This window comes from Lagenorhynchus albirostris, chromosome 6, assembly GCF_949774975.1.
Source record: "Lagenorhynchus albirostris chromosome 6, mLagAlb1.1, whole genome shotgun sequence".
NCBI classification, from domain to species: domain Eukaryota; kingdom Metazoa; phylum Chordata; class Mammalia; order Artiodactyla; family Delphinidae; genus Lagenorhynchus; species Lagenorhynchus albirostris.
This window is the reverse complement of record NC_083100.1, coordinates 39,026,369-39,045,565: the sequence shown is the minus strand read 5'-3', so window position 1 is coordinate 39,045,565 and position 19,197 is coordinate 39,026,369. Positions and strand designations below refer to the sequence as shown.

The 19,197-nt window shown below is 32.6% G+C and overlaps 1 protein-coding gene across 1 annotated transcript in view; it reads right to left on the bottom strand.

The window, feature by feature from the left end:
- Window positions 1-1,258: 1,258 nt before the first annotated feature.
- STK17B (serine/threonine kinase 17b) overlaps window positions 1,259-19,197 on the bottom strand; it is a 29,117-nt gene continuing 11,178 nt past the window's right edge. Inside the window, exons 3-8 of the mRNA XM_060152406.1 lie at window positions 14,868-15,080; window positions 7,516-7,660; window positions 6,258-6,384; window positions 4,769-4,817; window positions 3,398-3,577; window positions 1,259-1,808 (exon numbers count right to left, since the gene is read on the bottom strand). Coding sequence (XP_060008389.1) covers window positions 1,526-1,808; window positions 3,398-3,577; window positions 4,769-4,817; window positions 6,258-6,384; window positions 7,516-7,660; window positions 14,868-15,080 — 997 coding nt within the window. The 3' untranslated portion in view covers window positions 1,259-1,525. The remainder of the gene's footprint in view (window positions 1,809-3,397; window positions 3,578-4,768; window positions 4,818-6,257; window positions 6,385-7,515; window positions 7,661-14,867; window positions 15,081-19,197) is intronic.

Here is a 19,197-nt window from a genome sequence, read left to right as displayed (position 1 = left end):
CTGAGGATGTAAAAAGAATTCATTTACCCAAGTAAAGTGATCTGACCATTATTAAAAACAGTTTTAAGTTATTTGGAGTCTTACCAAGTTTCAAGAAGTCAAAGCTTTTACAGTAATATATAATTCAAACGGAAAAAACCAAAGGATTTCTTTTGACAAAACCTAATTTCTTTTGACACAGTAACATGGTCATGAATTTACAGTTATCTTAACATGGTAACATAACAGAGTTTTTAATAGTCTCCAAGTGGAAAGTCATCAAAGATTACTCAAAAAGGAGTAAATCTTCCCTGCCTCCGGCCAATTAGGACCAAACATAGTCACCGGCCACCCATCAAACATTCTGCTGTCCCTAGACTGTGACTTGCACTGGCCCCAGCAAAAGACCATTAAATGCCACTCTGCAGATCTCCTGCTAAGCCTCCTCGCTCACTAGTAATTTTACACAAGAACTTTAGAAGAGCTTGATGTCATCCTGCTTTATGAGCATATCCACCTTGCTACTGCTGACTCTGGCACTGTGTTAATAGTACTAGTGGTGCCATGATATTTTTTATGCATACTTTTAGAACTCTGAATAATTGGCTTCTATTCTAAGACTTAGAAGATACCTAAAATTCTGTAAGTTGCATAAGTCTGTCAGCACTTTCTTCTACATTCAATTAATAAATATGTTTGGTTGACTGAAAACAGAGCATACTCAGTTTTACCTAAGCATCTTCTACTCTAGAGATTCTGGAGGATGAAAATCCTCTACACCTCTGTACCCTGTATTCTCCATCTTTTACACCTTGTTAAATCTGACGTATGTTGAGAATGGGCAAAAGACATTTGAGTTAAAAATGATGCCATGCTGCTCTTTCCTCTGCTTCAACTTGTATAGAATATCCCTAATCTAGTTTCTAACCCCCTCTCTGCTCTGGTTAAAGGACCTGTCTCATATAGCAGACCATATGTAATGGAAATCTTATGCAGTTTCAAAATATCCATGATTGAAAAACATTTTCAAGTGTAAAATATCTCTTGAGCATCTATAAAATAATGTATATTCTTATTTAAACTTGACATTGTTATCCTAAACAAAATTTTGTCAATAGAGGCATGGTATAGAACTTACCTTGGAGAATCTATTAAATTCAAATGTCTTCATTTTGTTCTGTTTACATCAACCATAATATAACCCAAGTTACTTTTCCTGATATGTAAAACATTTTAATAAATCCATTTGAACTTGAATTCTTTCATTAACATGTAAACTCACATGTACAATTTTATTTTTTGTCACATATTTAAATATTTTCTTTGAGAGCTGATATCTCAGTACAGGAAATGAAATTATGCTAGTAACTAGTAATTTAGCATTAAAACACTTCCCTAAATTCTTCTATGCTAAAGTGCATTTACAATATAAACATGCCATATATGAAGCTATAAACATGCCATATATGAAGCTATAAACCACAATCTCACACTGAAGTGGATTTCAAATCCGACATTCAGTTCAAATGAGTCAAAGAGAAAAGTGCTAACAGAGCAAATCTGAAACAAGTTCATGGGGATTGGGCAATGAGTCATCAAAGCGGAACCTTTTGGACACCATGCTGCTATCCTCCGGGATATTCTCTTTGTCTTCTCGGTCACTGCAGGTTCCATTACAAGAGGGTTTAGAAGTCTTGTCTTCAGAGGACCTTACTGTATGATCCTGACTTTGAGAGGAACTGGAAGTTTCTTCAGGGTGAAACAAGTTTCCAAAGTCCCACTGCTGGAGCCAAGAATGAGAAAGGCAGATTTCGGCTGTTGGTCTTTTCCTTTGAATGAAAACACCAAGGGAAAATTGAGAACCAAAACTCAGGTTGGAAATGTCTGCAGTTCAATATATTATAGACTTATTTTTTATTTATTATGAAAATAACACATACTTATAGTACAGAAGGGAATAATAATAGGAAAAGTGGAGTACCTAGAGTTTAATTCTGACATGTGCTGAAAATTCAATTTATCATGGAGCTTACGGATGAGACTATCTAGTCATAAAACTGGGAACGTATTTTAGGCTCACAAATAAAAATTAGTAAAATTATAAAGACTCCTGGGTTTACAAACCCTTTGAAGGAAAATATATGTAATTTATAATCTCTATTATTATTTTGTGTTCTTAAAAAGCAGTTAACTGTTAAATCTTGAAAACCAAGGCTATTCTTCAATGACGTTTATCCAACATTTTTAGTTTTTAAATTTTGTTTTTGCTTGTGAAAGCAATATGGTCAAATATCACAATATTTCAAAAGGAAGGAAAACACCTATTTATACTCAACTCCAACCTTAACACACCCACCATTACTATCAGAACGTAGGTTTCCTTAGTCTTTGATTTTATTGTTCATTTTTTCCTGATAATAAAAATTAAGGTGCTTATTATAGAAATTTTAGAATCTAGATGAAAAAATATTTAGGAAAATAAATACTGTTTATAACCAGAAACAAATAGTATTATTGCTATTTCTAATAAATAACCATTCATGTTCAAAATAGAGCCAGTGCAAGTTTGTTCAGACTTGCGTTAAGCCAATAAAATAATTAACAAACCTCTGAGGGTTGTTTTCTTAAACAGATAAGGAAACTGAGTCCTCCAGGAGATTAAGTAATTGTAGGAGATAAAAGACCTGACAAGCAACACAACCAGGATCCCAGCCCAAGGCACTATATCACAGCTTCTGCATTATGTACCGCCAGGCCGTTTTAAAGTAAATAGGAGATTGGGATTGACATATATACACTAATATGTATAAAATGGATACCTAATAAGAACCTGCTGTATAAAAAAATAAATACAATAAAATTCAAATAAATAAATAAAGTAAATAGGGCTGATCCAGGTAAAGAAAGGAGGTCAGCTTTTTCTTTTCCTGCTTTGAAGTTGCCAATGAATGAGGTAAGAGTCTTAAGACATAGTTTCATGTCCCTTCTTTAGTAGGTGGTCAAAGAGCATCTGCTCCTTAAAAATTTGACAATCAGTAATTTGGACTTGTTATACAACTGTAGTTATTTAACTATAAATCATTCATAACAAAGTCTTATCTTAAGCAGCCATGTGTATTGTAAACCTTATACTTCTAATTATTTTAGGGAATTTCAGGGATTAGTAGCAGGTTGAGAGAGAAATAACCCAAATCTTCTCTTCAGTTCAAGACTTCCTGCTACATATTTTGTATTGTCTATGTTTGAACTTACGGATTGTTATTTAATGATCTCTCATACCACCTCTCTCCCCATTTTACCTGAAACTTGAGAGCATACATCTAATAATTTTGTACTGTTTTAGAGTATATCTTCCTTAATAGTCACACATATAATTCATTTTATAATAGTATTTAAACAAATTAATGTTATTACTTACTCTGGATTTTTTACTAAAAGGCTCTGGATGAAGTCTGTAGCCAGCTGTGAAACTGATGAAAAAGTTTCTTCTGAATAATCTACATTAACTTGGGAAATATTGAGGTATGTTTCTTGATTATCTTCTCCCACAAATGGGGATGTATGAGTTAACAACATATATGTTATTATACCAACGTTCCTGAAAAAACAAATAAGGGAGAAGATGGGAACTTAAAATGTGTGCTAATCTTAAAACACCTATATAAAGTCAAATTGATTCTCAACATATCCCTGTCCTCAAAACTTGTACAGTTAAACTACAGATTTTAAATTGCTTTTCAAAGTTCCTACGGTATACTACTAAACTGAAATAATTATGTTATGTCAAAGTTTGCCTCACAGAAAAATAATATGAGGGAATGCACATGTGTGTTATATAATTATAAATATGATGTATTAAATATATATCATTATATCTACAGTCTGCCCTTCACACAGATACCTATGTTATCAAGTACACAAAGCTGCCCTGAGCAGCATTTCCCAAATGGTGTCCAATGACACAGTAATGGTCTGTGAGACATAAACAGGATACCATGCAAACAGAATCTGCAGGTTTGATAAAGCACAATATTGGGCAGGCAGATTTTTTTTTAATTGCAAAACGTTTAGAACCGTAAATATGTTAATGACAACTCCTGTGTTCAGGAACCAGAAAAAGACAATACATATAGTACCTATTTCACCCAATTATTTAGCCACAGGACCCTTTTTTCTTGGCAAATCCATTACAGTCCCAAACATAGGACACAGGGAATAAGTCTAAACTCTTCTACTTGGCCTTACGGAGTCAGTCTTCCACTGTGGTCCCAAATGAAGTTCCAGTATCAATGCCAGTTCTACTCTATGACATTCTCTCTGTGTCAGCCACACAAACTCACAATACCTGAGAAATATACTCTCATAAAACTAAACTTTTGCATGGCTCTGGCCTCATTTTTCTGCTGAGCAAATACCTTCCCTAGTTCTCCTAGACTTAGACCAGATGTCTCCCAACTGGTGCTTGTCTGCTAATTCCCCCATGCTTATTAAATAGCATTTTATCTTTTTTATAGAACACGTAACACAGTACTGTGGCTATTTTGTTCTTTTACCAGAAGCGGTCTTCCTCCAGGAAAGGGATTTTCCTATTTATTCCTGCACCTTTGGCTCACAGCCAGAGTGTTATTAAAAAGAATGAACAGGTAAATGTTTTCCTGTGGCATAATAATGATACTTGAATAAAATCTTTTAAAGAAAGCTTTATTATTTACTTCTGGAACCAAAGAACCCTAGAATATATACTAACCAGCTTTTAATAAAGGCATTCAAGTGATTAACAAAATCTTACCACATGTCTGTTGCTGTGGTAATAGGATCATAGTTCAGGATTTCTGGAGCTGAAAGAGAAAATAAAATTCAATACTGACAAATTTTAAAATGTGAAAATTACTTTATATTAAACTGGATTTAATTTTAAAGAACTACCAATATGATCAGTAGAAATTTAGCATAGTATTAATTATCCTGTGATTAGACATTTAAACATATCTAATGTTGAGAAAATTATAGAACCAGATGGTTCAAAAGCACCAATTATATTCTTGAAGTAACCAGTAACTATGTAGTATTTTTTTAACCATTGAGATTAATCTCAGGAGAAACAATTATGAAGAAGTAAAATGTTAGAAGCTAGAATCTTTTTATAGTTTAAGTTTTATCACTCTGTTAGGAATTAGTTTGAGTTATTTTATTAGACTGATTTAAGTTTTTCTTCCCAGGGTAAATAGAATCATATGCATTTACAATGACATTATGAGCAAATTAAGCTTCACGGAAGTGCTTTAGATTTTCAAGTAGATTAAATATCCCCTTAAACTACAGAAAACCTAGTTTCCTAAGCAATTAATTTTCCACTGTCTCCTCCCCCGCCAAAAACATTTTTTAAAAGGTGCAACATAAATTGTCTATACTTTCTAAACATTACCATAAATTTCAAATTAGTAGAGTCCAAACTAGGATCCATGATTGAACAACTTTTTTGTTTCACAGTATGGTTTCATAATTTTTCCAAAGAGAGATTGTTTCTTAAAGCTTAACAATTTTGTTAAAGCCTTTGAGTCACATATGTTGTCAGCCTCCATTGCACCACCTACCACCTTTTCACATACATCTGTGAGCTGTTTTATCTACAATTACAATCATTATTCTAGGACATGGTAGCCTCTATTAGCATTCAAAAGTTAGTAATTTGCTTTGCTTTTCATTTTGGGAAAGTCAGCTGCCTAGCTGAGTAGCACTTGTTCTGTTTACTTGTATCTTTTCAGTGCCTGCATGGGACTATCAATATGAGCAACAACAAAAAAATGTAAAAAACTTGTTACTATAAATTAAAATACTTTATGTACTTCTTCATACAAGTTAAAAAATCGTTCATCTGCATGATCTTATTTGTTGATTTAGTACACTATTCCTAGATTATCTAATTATAGGTTCTTTTTGACACCCCTATGAAACAGGCTTCAAACGCAGTAACATTTGCTTCTGTTTTCCTCTTTTTCCATTTTTTCCTGCTCCCTAACTTCCCTTTTACCTATTTTTCTCTATGTACAAAGCTTTTACACACAAACATTAAACTTTTAACTTATATGTCCACTGTCCTGTAAATTGTTGTGAATGTCTCAATTCGCTACAGTCCATTTAAATGTGTCATAAGCAAATTTCAATGCACTAAAATATTTGAGCCAAATATATCCTGGAATTATACACCCTAAAATATAGTTCTATACAGATATCATATACATTTCAAGATGGTATAGAAAGTAAAAGGAAATTCTTACCCAAGTATTCTGGTGTTCCCATGATTTCCCGAAGTTCACATGCATTCCCTATTTTTCGAGACATTCCAAAATCTACAATTTTTATGTCCCCAAGAGGGTATATGCTGCTCAGTAATATATTCTGTGGCTAACAAAGCACAACAAAACAATGATAAGTAATACAAAACAATAAAAGAATACTAATCTCAGATCAGAGGTAAATTAAGTGGAACTTACAGTTTAGCTATTAAACATTTTATTGAGTCATCCATCGAACACTTACTGAACTACTACTTAGGAGAAGCTATATATTCAATGATAAATAAAGTAAAAAATATACTCCAAGAGGCTTCTTTGTTTGAATAAAAAAGATAGGTACATAGATTAATTGATTATGAGATATAGAATACTCAGTAGTAAAGACTACTTAATTCTGCCCATTAGAAAGTCCAACAAACCTTTGCAGTAGAGATGATGCTTAAGCTGAACCTTAAAGGATAAATAGAACTATGCCAGTTAGAAAAGTGTTCTGGGGAATAGCATGACAGAAGGCTGAAGGAATAAAAATGCATATATTTCCAGGAACATAATGGTTCAATACACTGTGATGGTTCTGGGTCTGACCATTCCCAGGTTTCTACATGAGATAGAAAGAGGCGTGGTGGGGTAAATGAAAGGGAAATTGTCCAGGAAGAAAAGAGTCCAATGTTCAAACAATAAGAGACAGTTTGATCCAGATTTTAACGTCCTTGTATGGCTGAAGAGGAAGGATAAGGAGAAAGGATAGTAACATGAGAGGCTGAAGTGGTATCTCAGGGATTGGGAAGGGGCCTGAATGGTCTGGGGGCGGTGGGGGGAAAGGAGAAGCCAAAAGACTGAAAGCCTCAAGGGAAAGATGAATGAGTATAATGGGAGCAAAGGAGTGAGGACTAGAAGGTTACCTTCAAGATGGAGATCAAAATTAAGTATTTTAGAGATAGACAGTTTTATAAGATAGAAAGGTCCAGGATGTGGCAGTAAGAGTGGGATGGAGTGACATGATGGTAGGATTAGAACATATAGTAATGATGGTTTTTAAGAGCCCAGTGATTAATCTGAGCTGCTCACACATGCAGTCTTCTCTCTGCCAATACAGAATTAGTCCATGTAGCAAATGTGCAGTCTAGACAAACATGATCTGACTGTTGTTTCCTCTCAATACCAGCCTGCAATTAATTGTGCAAAGCAAGAGCAGAGAAGGAACAGAGATGTAGTGTTACTTAAAATCACATTACATTACCTTTAAATCAAGGTGTACAATGTTATTCTGATGTAGATAATAAACTCCTTCAAGTATTTGTTTAATGAGTCTGATAATGTCATTTTCAGAGACCATTTCAGCCAACTCAGGTAAACACAGATTGAAAATTTCTCCACCTGCAGCACTGAATAAAATTCAAATAACAGAAACTTGAAAAATCATTGACCTAAAAATGACAACTTTTAAATACTGTATACCTTTAAGTAAAAGACATGGCCATCGAAACTTTATTCTCTCTATATACACACATTTAATGGGAGGGTGGTCCTGGGTGGGGGGGAATCTTTAAGGAATAAAATAAATAAGAATATTTCAAATTCTGGGTGCTAGTACTTATTTATGAGCTCAGCTCTGTTCTATTTTACTCATTTATTCATTATATATAAATACAGTTATCAGCTATGTATAGATACAGATATTTTGATCCTCATGACAATCAAGTGAGGTAGGTGGTTATCATTCCCATTTTACAGATAAATAAGTACAAAGAGGTTAAGCTACTTGTACAAGGTCACATAGTAAATGGGGGTTGGGGGGACAGAATCTGAATAATATGGATGAGAATCTGCATTCTTTACCAATATCCTGTATTGCAGCTTCACAAAGAATACTTGGGGCCAGAACCCATATCTTAATTGTTTTTTTTAAGAACTGAAAATCTAAGAATGTTGACAAAAAAAGCATTATGAAAAATTCCTAGGTTTGGAATAAAATGATTTAAATTTAAATCCTAAACCTGCCATTTATCAGCAATATAATTTAGGATCAATCACTTATTTGAGCTTTCACATCTGTAAAATAGAGATATTACTGAACTCAACAGATTTTATTTTGAGGACTAAATCTAAATAAATGAGATAAAATTTGTCAGCCAGCACATCGTGCAAAAAAATCTAGATGGTTATTAATCAAATTTATAAGGTATGTTTGGGAATATCTCAAGTAAAGCCTATTCTATGTAATAAAATAGAAACTCATTTATTTCACAAGACACTATTTTCCCCCCTTTGGTTCACTGCTGTATCCACAGCATCAAGAACAGTGTCTGACATGTAGAAGGTACTCATTCTCTTAGAATGAGTTCTTTGCTAGGCCCTTTATAAGATACATCTGGTAAGAAGTCAGACCAAATCATTGGAAAGTATAAGAAAACTGTATAAAATACTGACTTATATCCACTATTAAGATATGGAACATACCAAAAAAATATGGAAAATACCAGAAAGATCTGAATTCTTCAGTATCTGGCAGTATATGGCAGCATAAATTCATTCTTGAACACTTTATATGTATATACCAACATTTACATTACACTCACTAAAGTTAATTCAGTAGACAGAACCCTCCATTAATTCTAAAATTCAAAATAGAATCTAAGAAAACATATGTAAAGCACTTTCCAGTGCCTAGACCTAAGAGGAGAGCAGGTTGTTTATAGAAGTACCTACTGAAATCAAGACTGCCTGGCCTCCACTCTTGACTCTGCCACTAACGAGCTACCTGAACTGGGAGAAAATGTGTTTCTGTTTCTTCTATTGTAACATAATGATACATAACAAAAAATGATAGCTCCTGCTTCAATGGCTTGTGTAAGAATTATTTTAGATAAACCATGTAAGGTACTGAGTACAACCAATGTTATAAGCATGAAAGCAGATCACCTGTAAGTATTTAATACAGTGTCTGACACATAGTAAATATTCAATAAATATTAGCTATTATTATAATGAACCAACTAATACTAATTCCAAATCTAGCCAACATCCAGCCTTTCTGAATTTGGGGGCTTCTTGTTAAACTCTGATTATGAAGGCAATTTTAAAAGTCTTTGCTAAATTTAAATTCATTTTTAGAAATACTTATACATATAAAAATGCACATAATATATTCTTAAATGAAAAAAAGGGTTATAATAGAGTATACTTAGTAGATCACAATTTTGTTTCTACAGGTATACATACATAGACAGAAAAAGAATAATTTTAAAATACAGGAATATGCCATAAAAGTAACCACAGTTTACAAATGATTTCTATTTTCTATACCTTCTAAATTTAACACAATAAATAGGTGTTACTTTTACACCAGGAAAAGTATCCTAAGGGTTTCTTGTTTGTTTATTTCAGTAACAAGATCAAACAAACACTATGATGATCAGCCAATCACACTGTCCCTACCTTTCAGTTTGGCAAGCTGACCAATGCCTTTTGTAGGAATGCCATTTTTCCCACAAAAGAGCGAAAGCTCTTCACCGTAGCTCTCCATAGGAGAAGCTATGGTAAATAGAAAATGAGGAGGAGTTAAGAGGAGGGGAAGAACAGATAACATAAGAAGCAGACTGCAGAAGTTAGTGGAAACTGGAAACTGGAAGCATAAATGGAAGCAGAGTGGAGTAGCAGACTAACAGACCCTTTGTTAAAACAAGGCACCCAGAGCGGTGACTACAGAGAAGAAAAGATATCTCTGTAATCAGAGAAGCCACCTATATCATTATCATTGCCCTGGAAGGTAAATTCAGGTATTTCTATTCTTTCTCTCTCTGTTGAAGAGTTTGCCACCTGAAGGAACTCAACCAACAATTTAGAAATTTGGAGTATTCACGTTCTTTTGCTTATGTATTTGTATATGTGTTGTGTACACTGTCACGTAAATCTATGTGCTATATACTACTTAAATCTACATTTGCCTTTTACAGCTTTCTAACGCACAGTTTAGATATTAGTAGGGAAGTAGAGAATTATCCTTTAGAAGAACTGCCATAACAGTAAAGTTAACATGTAAAAGATTAAAATCAGAATATTTTCCTATCCAAAATAATAAATTTCCCTGGGTACTAGAGAGCCAAGATTTTCAGTAAAACAAAGCAATATCTCCCTCATCCATACTACAAATCTATGCATATAGCTTTGGAAATCATAGTAAAGATTTTTAAATTATTTATTTTTAGTGATCAAAATGAAGTAGTTTTAAATTTTTTATATTGAGTATCTTTCAAAATTATATCCAATGCTAATGAGGGTAAACAAAACCCATGGAATTTCAGAATGGAAAGAAACCAGCCAGAGTATTTCCTGTCTCTAAATTAGAATATGTGAAGTAAATACCAATCTCCCTTTTTGGAGGATTATTTTAAAAATCAAATGAAAATATAAAGTGCTTAGCATGGTGCCTGCCATATAGTAAATGCCCAACATATATTATTGTTGAAATGTTTTGCTATGGTCCTCATCATTTTCTACTGGGTCTATAATATTTACTTAAAGATATTTAATAGGCAACATAAGCTGGTAATTTCTTGACAGAAAGAAATTATTGTTTCTCTTCCATATAATTTCAGAGTTGACTGGATAAACTTATATTTATCCTAACCAATTTCCCCTATCGAACTTTGCTATATCTAGGACAAAGTTCTTGTTCCACATTTTCTAAAGATTGTACATACATATTCTTTATAATCAATTTTAGTTAGCTCAAAACTCAGCATTGAAAACTTAATGTGCCCAATTAGATAACATCCTTCCAGAAGTTTTTTAAAAAAACTTTGTGTATATTTTATTTAATTATCCAAAGATGCTTTTAAAACACTTGTTATAGAGAAGTTGTTGCCTCATGGAGAGTGGAGATGGTTTGACTCAACTATCCTCAAAAATTTCCCCCAATTTATAAAGATATCTAATACTAACTCCAGAATAGTATTTATATGACTTTTCAAATAGTTAAAGAAAGGGCTAAAAAATAATTTAGACTTTATAACCGGTAATGAAATACTTTCCTGTGGACTAAGTATTAAGATAAAAATAAAAGATTTAGTAATTGTTAAAAACTGTTACATTGACTGCAAGAAGTTAAGTTTAATTCACAAAAGTAAACAAGTTAATTTGGTTCAAACAATTGGTTTAGGTTAAGTGAAGGCAAAACAAAACACAAAAGCAAAAATAAAACAGAGCTATCAGAACCCATAGCTTAATAGTTCCAAAGGAAGATTTAAGTTAGAGTCATATAATTAACAAATAGTACCTTTTTAAAGTAATTCTGTACCATCCATATAAAGAGAAATTTGACAACACCTAATACAAGCACATATGCATTTACTCCCGGACCTTGCAGTCACATTTATAGGAATTTACACCAAAACTCTACCTCCACAAATGATGGCCATCCAAAGAAGGCTGAACAAATGGTACACCATACAGTGGAGAACTATACAGGCATTTAAAAAAATAGCAATAATAATAATAATATTAAAAAAGATGCCTATGAATATGAAATGATTTCCAGGATATAATGTTATTTGAAAAAAAAAGCAAGGCACAAAAAGGCATATATAATATGCTATTTTTTCTGTAAGAAAGAAAGGGAAATATACATATATACAAATTTGCCTATATTTGCAAGAAGAAACACATAAAGAATGAGCCAGAAACTAATAAATATGGTTACCTATAAGGTTGAGTGGGAAGAGAGTGGAAAGGATAGGAATGACAATAAGACTTTGTAGTATACTTTTATAATAATTCAAACAAATAGCATCAATGGTTACCAAAATCACTAGATAAAAAGCTGTTAAAGAACAGAATATTCACAGTGTTAAAATATTACCACATAGGTTACTTATTAATTATAAAGGGGAACATGTTCCTTACAATGTGGAGGGCTGGCAGACTCCACCTTAGCCATGTTCTAATTAGAAAAACCAATAATGGAACAATCCGAATGTACTTGCCACCTCATGTTTTACAATAAGAAATACACATGATCATCCACAATGTCCCCTTGCCAAAAATATTTAACCTAAATCTAGTCATGAGAAAACAAACACACGAATCCAGGATGTAGAATACTTCATGTGAAAACAGATACAGATTTCCTCCCAAAAAGACAATGTCAGGAAAAATAAAGTGACTAAAGAAGTTTAGCAATCAAATATAATGTGTAAGTCTTGATTGGCTCTGGTACTGGAATTAAAAAAAAATAGGTCCATAAGACACTTCAGGGATAATCCAAAAAATTTAAATATGAACTATATATTTGATGATAGTACCAGATTAATATTAACTTTCTTAGTTTTGATACTGGTATTGGTTATGTAAAAGAATGCCATTACTCTTCAGAATAAATACTCTGGCAAGTGAAGAAGAAATATCATGATACCTACAACTTTCAAATAGTTTGGCAAATATGGCAAAATGCCAACATTCGGTGAATCAAGCTAAAGATTATAAGAGTGTTAATTGTACTGGTCTTTCAACATCTCTGTAGATTTAAAATTTTCTCAAATAAAAAAGTCAGGGAAGAAAAATGAGTATGCAGAATAGTTTGAAAAGAATATCAAATTGGCAACAGTAATTAGAGTAAAGGATTCCACTGTTTTATTTTTACCACATAAAAAATTATGCCACCTTATTTTACATAGCTAAACCTGCCCAACACATTTTTACCTTTGGTTGAGATTGTGTCATGTGACAAGGCCACCTCAAAAGTGATAGGCATAGTAATAAATTTTAATAGGTCCTAGTTGCTCTGGTAAGAAATTAAATATATTTATCCACTCACATTTACTGATTGCTTGCTACATTTCAGCCACGAGATACAGTTCAGCCCTTACAGAACTCAGTTTACTGGGTAAGGTATCTGAATTAATTTTCAGAGTATGAACAAGGTCCATCCATAAAATGTGTTAAAACTTTTTGATGTATTTTGTTGTTGCTATTAGGAAGAGAGGATTTTATGAAAGTGGTCAATGCTCCTATTGTATACTCACTCTCCAAACCTAGTATTCCATTAAGTACTGTTTTTGAAAAATATTAGCTACTGTTCACATACTTCAAACATGCAGATGTCATGCAAGTAGATAACTTTTTAAAGGTCAGCTTAAGAATTTGACAAAAATAAACCAAAAATGTATGAAAATGAAATCCTATTGGAAGAATCCCGGTCTTCTCTGCAATTCTAATTTATTTTGAAGGTACTATAATATACCGTAATTGGTATGTTGCTGTTCTGGGAGATATACATAGTATTCATTCTTAAACAAACTACTTGTAGGTTTAGCATTTTGCAAAATAAGCATTTTCATTTACAAGTTCACTCTAGGCAATCATCTTTCCTGGTACAAAAATATTTAGATTTTTAAATAAATATATAAGCAAATCTATTCATCCCTTAAAATAACTGAACCCTAAAACTTGACTAATATACTTTTATTTTATTTATTTTTTTTGCGGTACGCGGGCCTCTCACTGTTGTGGCCTCTCCCGTTGCGGAGCACAGGCTCTGGACGCGCAGGCTCAGCGGTCATGGCTCACGGGCCCAGCCGCTCCACGGCATGTGGGACCTTCCCGGACCTGGGCACGAACCTGTGTCCCCTGCATCGGCAGGCAGACTCTCAACCACTGCGCCACCAGGGAAGCCCCTGACTAATATACTTTTAAATTCAAAAAGGCAATAATGCAGTTAGCTACTAAAAAGAATTACTATATTTATAATTTTTTTTTTGCTAAAACACCTCTTTAGCTTTTTTTTATAAAAACTATTTTGTAATAAACTATCAGAACCTAAAGTACACTAAACATAAACTTAGCTGGTCTCTACTAAGTGTTGCAAATGTTCAGATACACATTTTACATAATTATAATAAATGTGTCAGACTGTCACATTTTAGAGTAACACATCAATAACAACACTGTTTTAGAGTAACATGTCAACATATTGGTTAACAAGCCAGTTAGTTTAACCATATTCTATCCCGACTTGACAAATTATTGAAATCTAGGTGTTTTCAACTTTTCACTGACTTGTGGGACGAGATATATATTTTTTCTTATTGCTATAATTCCTAACATAATGTTTTGCACATCACACATACTAAATACATGTGTTTTTTTAAACAACCTATATGGTTTACCTTTCATTCATGCAAGTTTACCTTTTTATTCTCCTTGGGTCACTTCCTTGGATGTGCTCTTCAAATAACTGAATATACAAATTATTTCAATCCTATTTGCCCACCAGATTGTTTTGCAGAAAACCTCATCAATTTTCTGTGCCATTAGCAATGAAAGTATACTCATTTCACCATATTCTGCAAACACGGTATTGTCATTTGTTTACTGAATGCTGTTTAATTAGTTTTTGGGTATGTGTGTGAGGCTGCACATTAAGTTTTGTGAAAACATATATACACTATGTTCCTCTAATATTTTATCGACAGGAATCTTTACAAGTTCTTGTCTTACTTTTATCATTCTTGTTCTTGACATTTCAAGCAACCTTATCCAACAATTAAAATAGGTACTATAAATTTACTTCAATTTTTAAAAATGTATACTTACTGTTCCAATATCAAAATGATTTCATTTGTATTTTCATAGACTTCATGAAGATTAATTACATGGGGACAGGACTTTGCCAATTCAAGTACTGCAATCTCATGCAGAATCTCTGCTCGACAATCCTGTCCTCTTCTTCTCTTTTTCAGAAATTTTGCAGCATACTCTTGACCAGTAGATTTTGATATACATTGTCTAACCACAGCAAATTTTCCTCTGGGGGCAAAAGTGAGGACAATCAATTTTAACTTTTCCATAGAGAACAATATTAGTATAACACAGATACTGTTATACCTCCAACTCTGTCCATCCTTTCAAATATTCATGTCATCAGGAATTTATCTTTGTTCTCTTAACCTAATCAACTACTGCATGTATTTTTATAAAATTTATAGTACTATCACATGAAAATATAAATGGCAAATGTAATAACAAGATAAGACAATTATATTTATTCTTTACTATCATATCATTAATATGATATATTACCATTGTAGGGGGAGATCTAATTTGCCTACCAACTCCATGCCATACTCTTGATATAAATTATTGTATTTAAGTATCACAACAATCCTACATAGTAAATATTATTCTGTTTGGCAGACTCCAGAGAAGATATGTATCTTGGTCTATTTTCAAAGACCAAGAGTTTCACATTAACCCTCTATGAAAAATTTTAGCTTTCCTTCAAATGAAAAAAATTAAATGCAAAAATGGGTATTTGACTTATTTACTTTTATTAGTGTAATCATTCTGCCTTTCAACATCACTTTTAACAAGCTTTGAAGCTTTCTATCACAATTTGTCAATTGTTCTACCAGAGTATCTCTTAGTATTGCTCAGTACCATGAAGCTTATAACAGATACCAAAAGTATATACATCTTACGGAGAGTATCCAAAGACACGTCATGATCAAGTAAGAAAATTCATGGTTATCAGTAGCTACGTACAAACACACCATTAAGGTCATATTTATCATTTTAGGAATAAACGCGTTTTAGCTCTCTCCAATAACAGTGCTCAACATTTCAGCCAAAATTTTAAAAGACTGGCAAATGATGTATTCTAAGCCTATAGTCGGCAAAATTTAGTTTCTCAAAGACCTAAGCTACTTTGAGTCAGACTATTTTAAGAAACTAATAAAAGCTATTGACTGCCTACCCAGAAAAATGTACACATGCCCTTATATCGAAGGTTTTACATATAATTTCAGACGGTTTTCAGATTTCAAAGACCATCCATAAACTTCCTAAGCCTGGTCCAGGGGGTCCAAAATTAACACCTTCTATCCTAAGGCTCAAATGACTCACTGGATACTAACAAATCAGGTATAAATAAAAACCTATCTTTAATACACTTGGGATTTGGGGTGGGAGTCGGGGACAGAATAAATTGCTTGACTGTGTTTTTACTTGCTATTCTCAAGCGGCCGGATGACAAAGATCCCTACTGTTTATATCCCAAATTTCCTCAAAATTGGTGCCAATGAAAAGCACTGGAAACCAACCTGAGAAGGTATAGTTACTAATGCAAAAAACTATTTTTTAAAAAAGTGGCCAAGCTATAATTTGATTCTTTTACATTTATCAAAATAAATATCAACTCAGAAAATTTGCATGCACAAACTTGATTTTTTGATAGAACTTTTCATTTAAGATTTGAGAATGCTTAATTTATTATTTTACTTATTTATTTATTTAACATCTTTATTGGAATCTAATTGCTTTACAATGGTGTATTAGTTTCTGCTTTAGGAGAATGCTTAATTTAAATTATATTTTCTTACTACATACAATATGAATACAAATCAATGCATTTTAATGAGCACACACAAAAAGTTAATCAGTCCCTTTGTTTTATACTCAAACTGCCCATGTTTTATAGATTTTATGCTGGATAAACTGAGTCAAACTAAGCGTAAATGACTCATGAAAGGTCATATATGGAAATGGAGTACCACGACTTAAATTGTAGAATGTGAAATCCTAGCTTTCTCTTCTGACCATTACAAAACAATTTCTCCCTTTAAGATAGTTTTTTTTTAAAGAGGTAAATTCACTTTTGCCAACTCTTAGATTTAGAAGTGAAAATTTGTCTAAAACAAAAAGGAAACTGAGTTTTATGAAGAAATTCACCTTGTAAAACTTAGGAAACAAACTAGTTAGCCAAGAAATCTGTCCATCTGAAAAAGTTTACAGTACTAATTGTGACAATTAAGTTCTGCTGTAATTTTACAATTATATCTATAAGCCAGAATTTTCTCAGGAACAAAGAGCAAAATTAAATAATAATACTTTTACCTAATTGTTTCAGGTATTCTCATGAGGCTTACAAGTATAGTACTCATTAATGCAAAGCAAAGATGACCAAATGATATTGGTAATAATTTGCCAATGTTCACCACTAAGTAAAAGCTCCATGAGGGCAGAAACCCTATCTATCCTAATTACTACAGTAATTATAAAATCTACACTTCGCTAACTAACACATAATAGGAACTGAGTATCTGTTGAATGAATGCAAGAGTTAGGAACCTACTATAGTACCATACATTGTGCTACTTTGTATACTGTACTTAAAGCATTTACATTTTTAAAGTTTATTTGAGACTCAAATAAAATTTTACATATTCATTTATGTACTGTTAAATAAGGTAAACATTTTTACCATAATTATCAGATGACTTAGGGAAAAAAAGCAAGTATTCGTTTTCCATTCTAAAATGCTAATTGTCATTTAGAAGTATCAAAAATAACATTTAATATATAATGTTCCTATATCAAATTTAACAGAAACATTTAAGAAAATTTAAAACCCTTAACAATAGCACTTAATTCATACCCTAAAAAGGCAAGGCTGTCTAGATTTCCCAGCAGCTAAAAGGCCTTGTTAGTTACCCTTCTACATTCTAGAATAGACAATAAAATGTGAAAGGACGGGGGAGGGTAAGCCACAAAGGAAGCTGACGTTTATTTTTGCATCTGCCTCACCCTTCTAACCACAAGAAGTCCTATGAAACCTTGATTCAGTTGGGGGAGGGGTGGAAAAAACTTAACCAACATGTTAAAAAACAGGAACAATGCAAAGTTTTTTGAGAACAATCAAAAATGAACTGTTAACTTTTACATATTTTCTTCTAATTTGCTGAAGAAAAATAACTTCTAAAACACTAACATCTTAAAATTAATTAAAAAACTGATTTATAAAGATAATTTTGTAATCACCACATGCTAGAATTATATGTTTGTATGCTTCAAAATGTACGCGCCTCAGAAGAAAGAAGATTATGATACTAATTTTCATTTTGCAAAAGTATGGGATAATATCAAAATTGGTAAAATACTGAAAGAATTTAAAGCAAGTTCATGGCAGATGAAAGGGCACGATTTCCAATTTATCAAGGTTTACTAATTAGACACATCAATATTTACCATGTAACTCATTAGCCCATATCAATTAAAAGAAAAAAGTTAGGTCTCTTTCATGAAGGTATTAGAAGATGAAATATTAGCCATCTGAATTTGTTTTCATCAGATTCTACCATGAATTTTTGCTCTAAAATGTTGTATACTGAGTCAAGTTTATGACTGTGATTTATGACGGCACCCCATTTACAAAACTTAGAATTATTAATATTGTTCTCAAAGTTTAAGTTATTAATATTGTTCTCAAAGTTTAAGTTCTCAAAAACCCTCAAAGAAAAGAAATTAGTCTTTCTAGCTCCGACACAGGCTATCTCAATAAAGTTTTGTTGTATTCTAGATGATAAGATATTGACAATACTGTGTCTATTCTAGACTTTCTTATTTTAAAACTGATGATGAAAAAAATACGAAGTGGTCCAGAAGAGGATAACTGGATCAAGGAAGGCTCTCTGAAAATCAAGTCATAAGATGACCATTTAAGGAAACTGGCAACATTTTGCTATATTCAAATCTCTGAAGGGTTTTTACATGGACATTATATGCAGCTACGAAAGGAGAACTATGTATAGTGGGTAGAGGTTAGGAGAATAGAAAACAAAATTCTGTGCCTAAGAGGTGCCCACAAAATGGAACAGACCATTCTGAGGTAGTGAGTTCCATCACTGAAGCATTCAAATTGAGGCTGGGTAAAACACTTGTCAGGAAAATTTTAGAAAAGACTGCTGCACTGCATAAAAAAATTACATTAGAAGGCCACTGACCACTGAAGTCCTTCCAATGTAGATCCTATGACTATTTAATGAATAGTGAGATACAACTAAAAGAACACTTACTCTTGCCTGTATAATGCAAAAAGAAATAGTATAGATTTAGAACTAAACTATTTCTTGAAAACATTCTGAAAGGG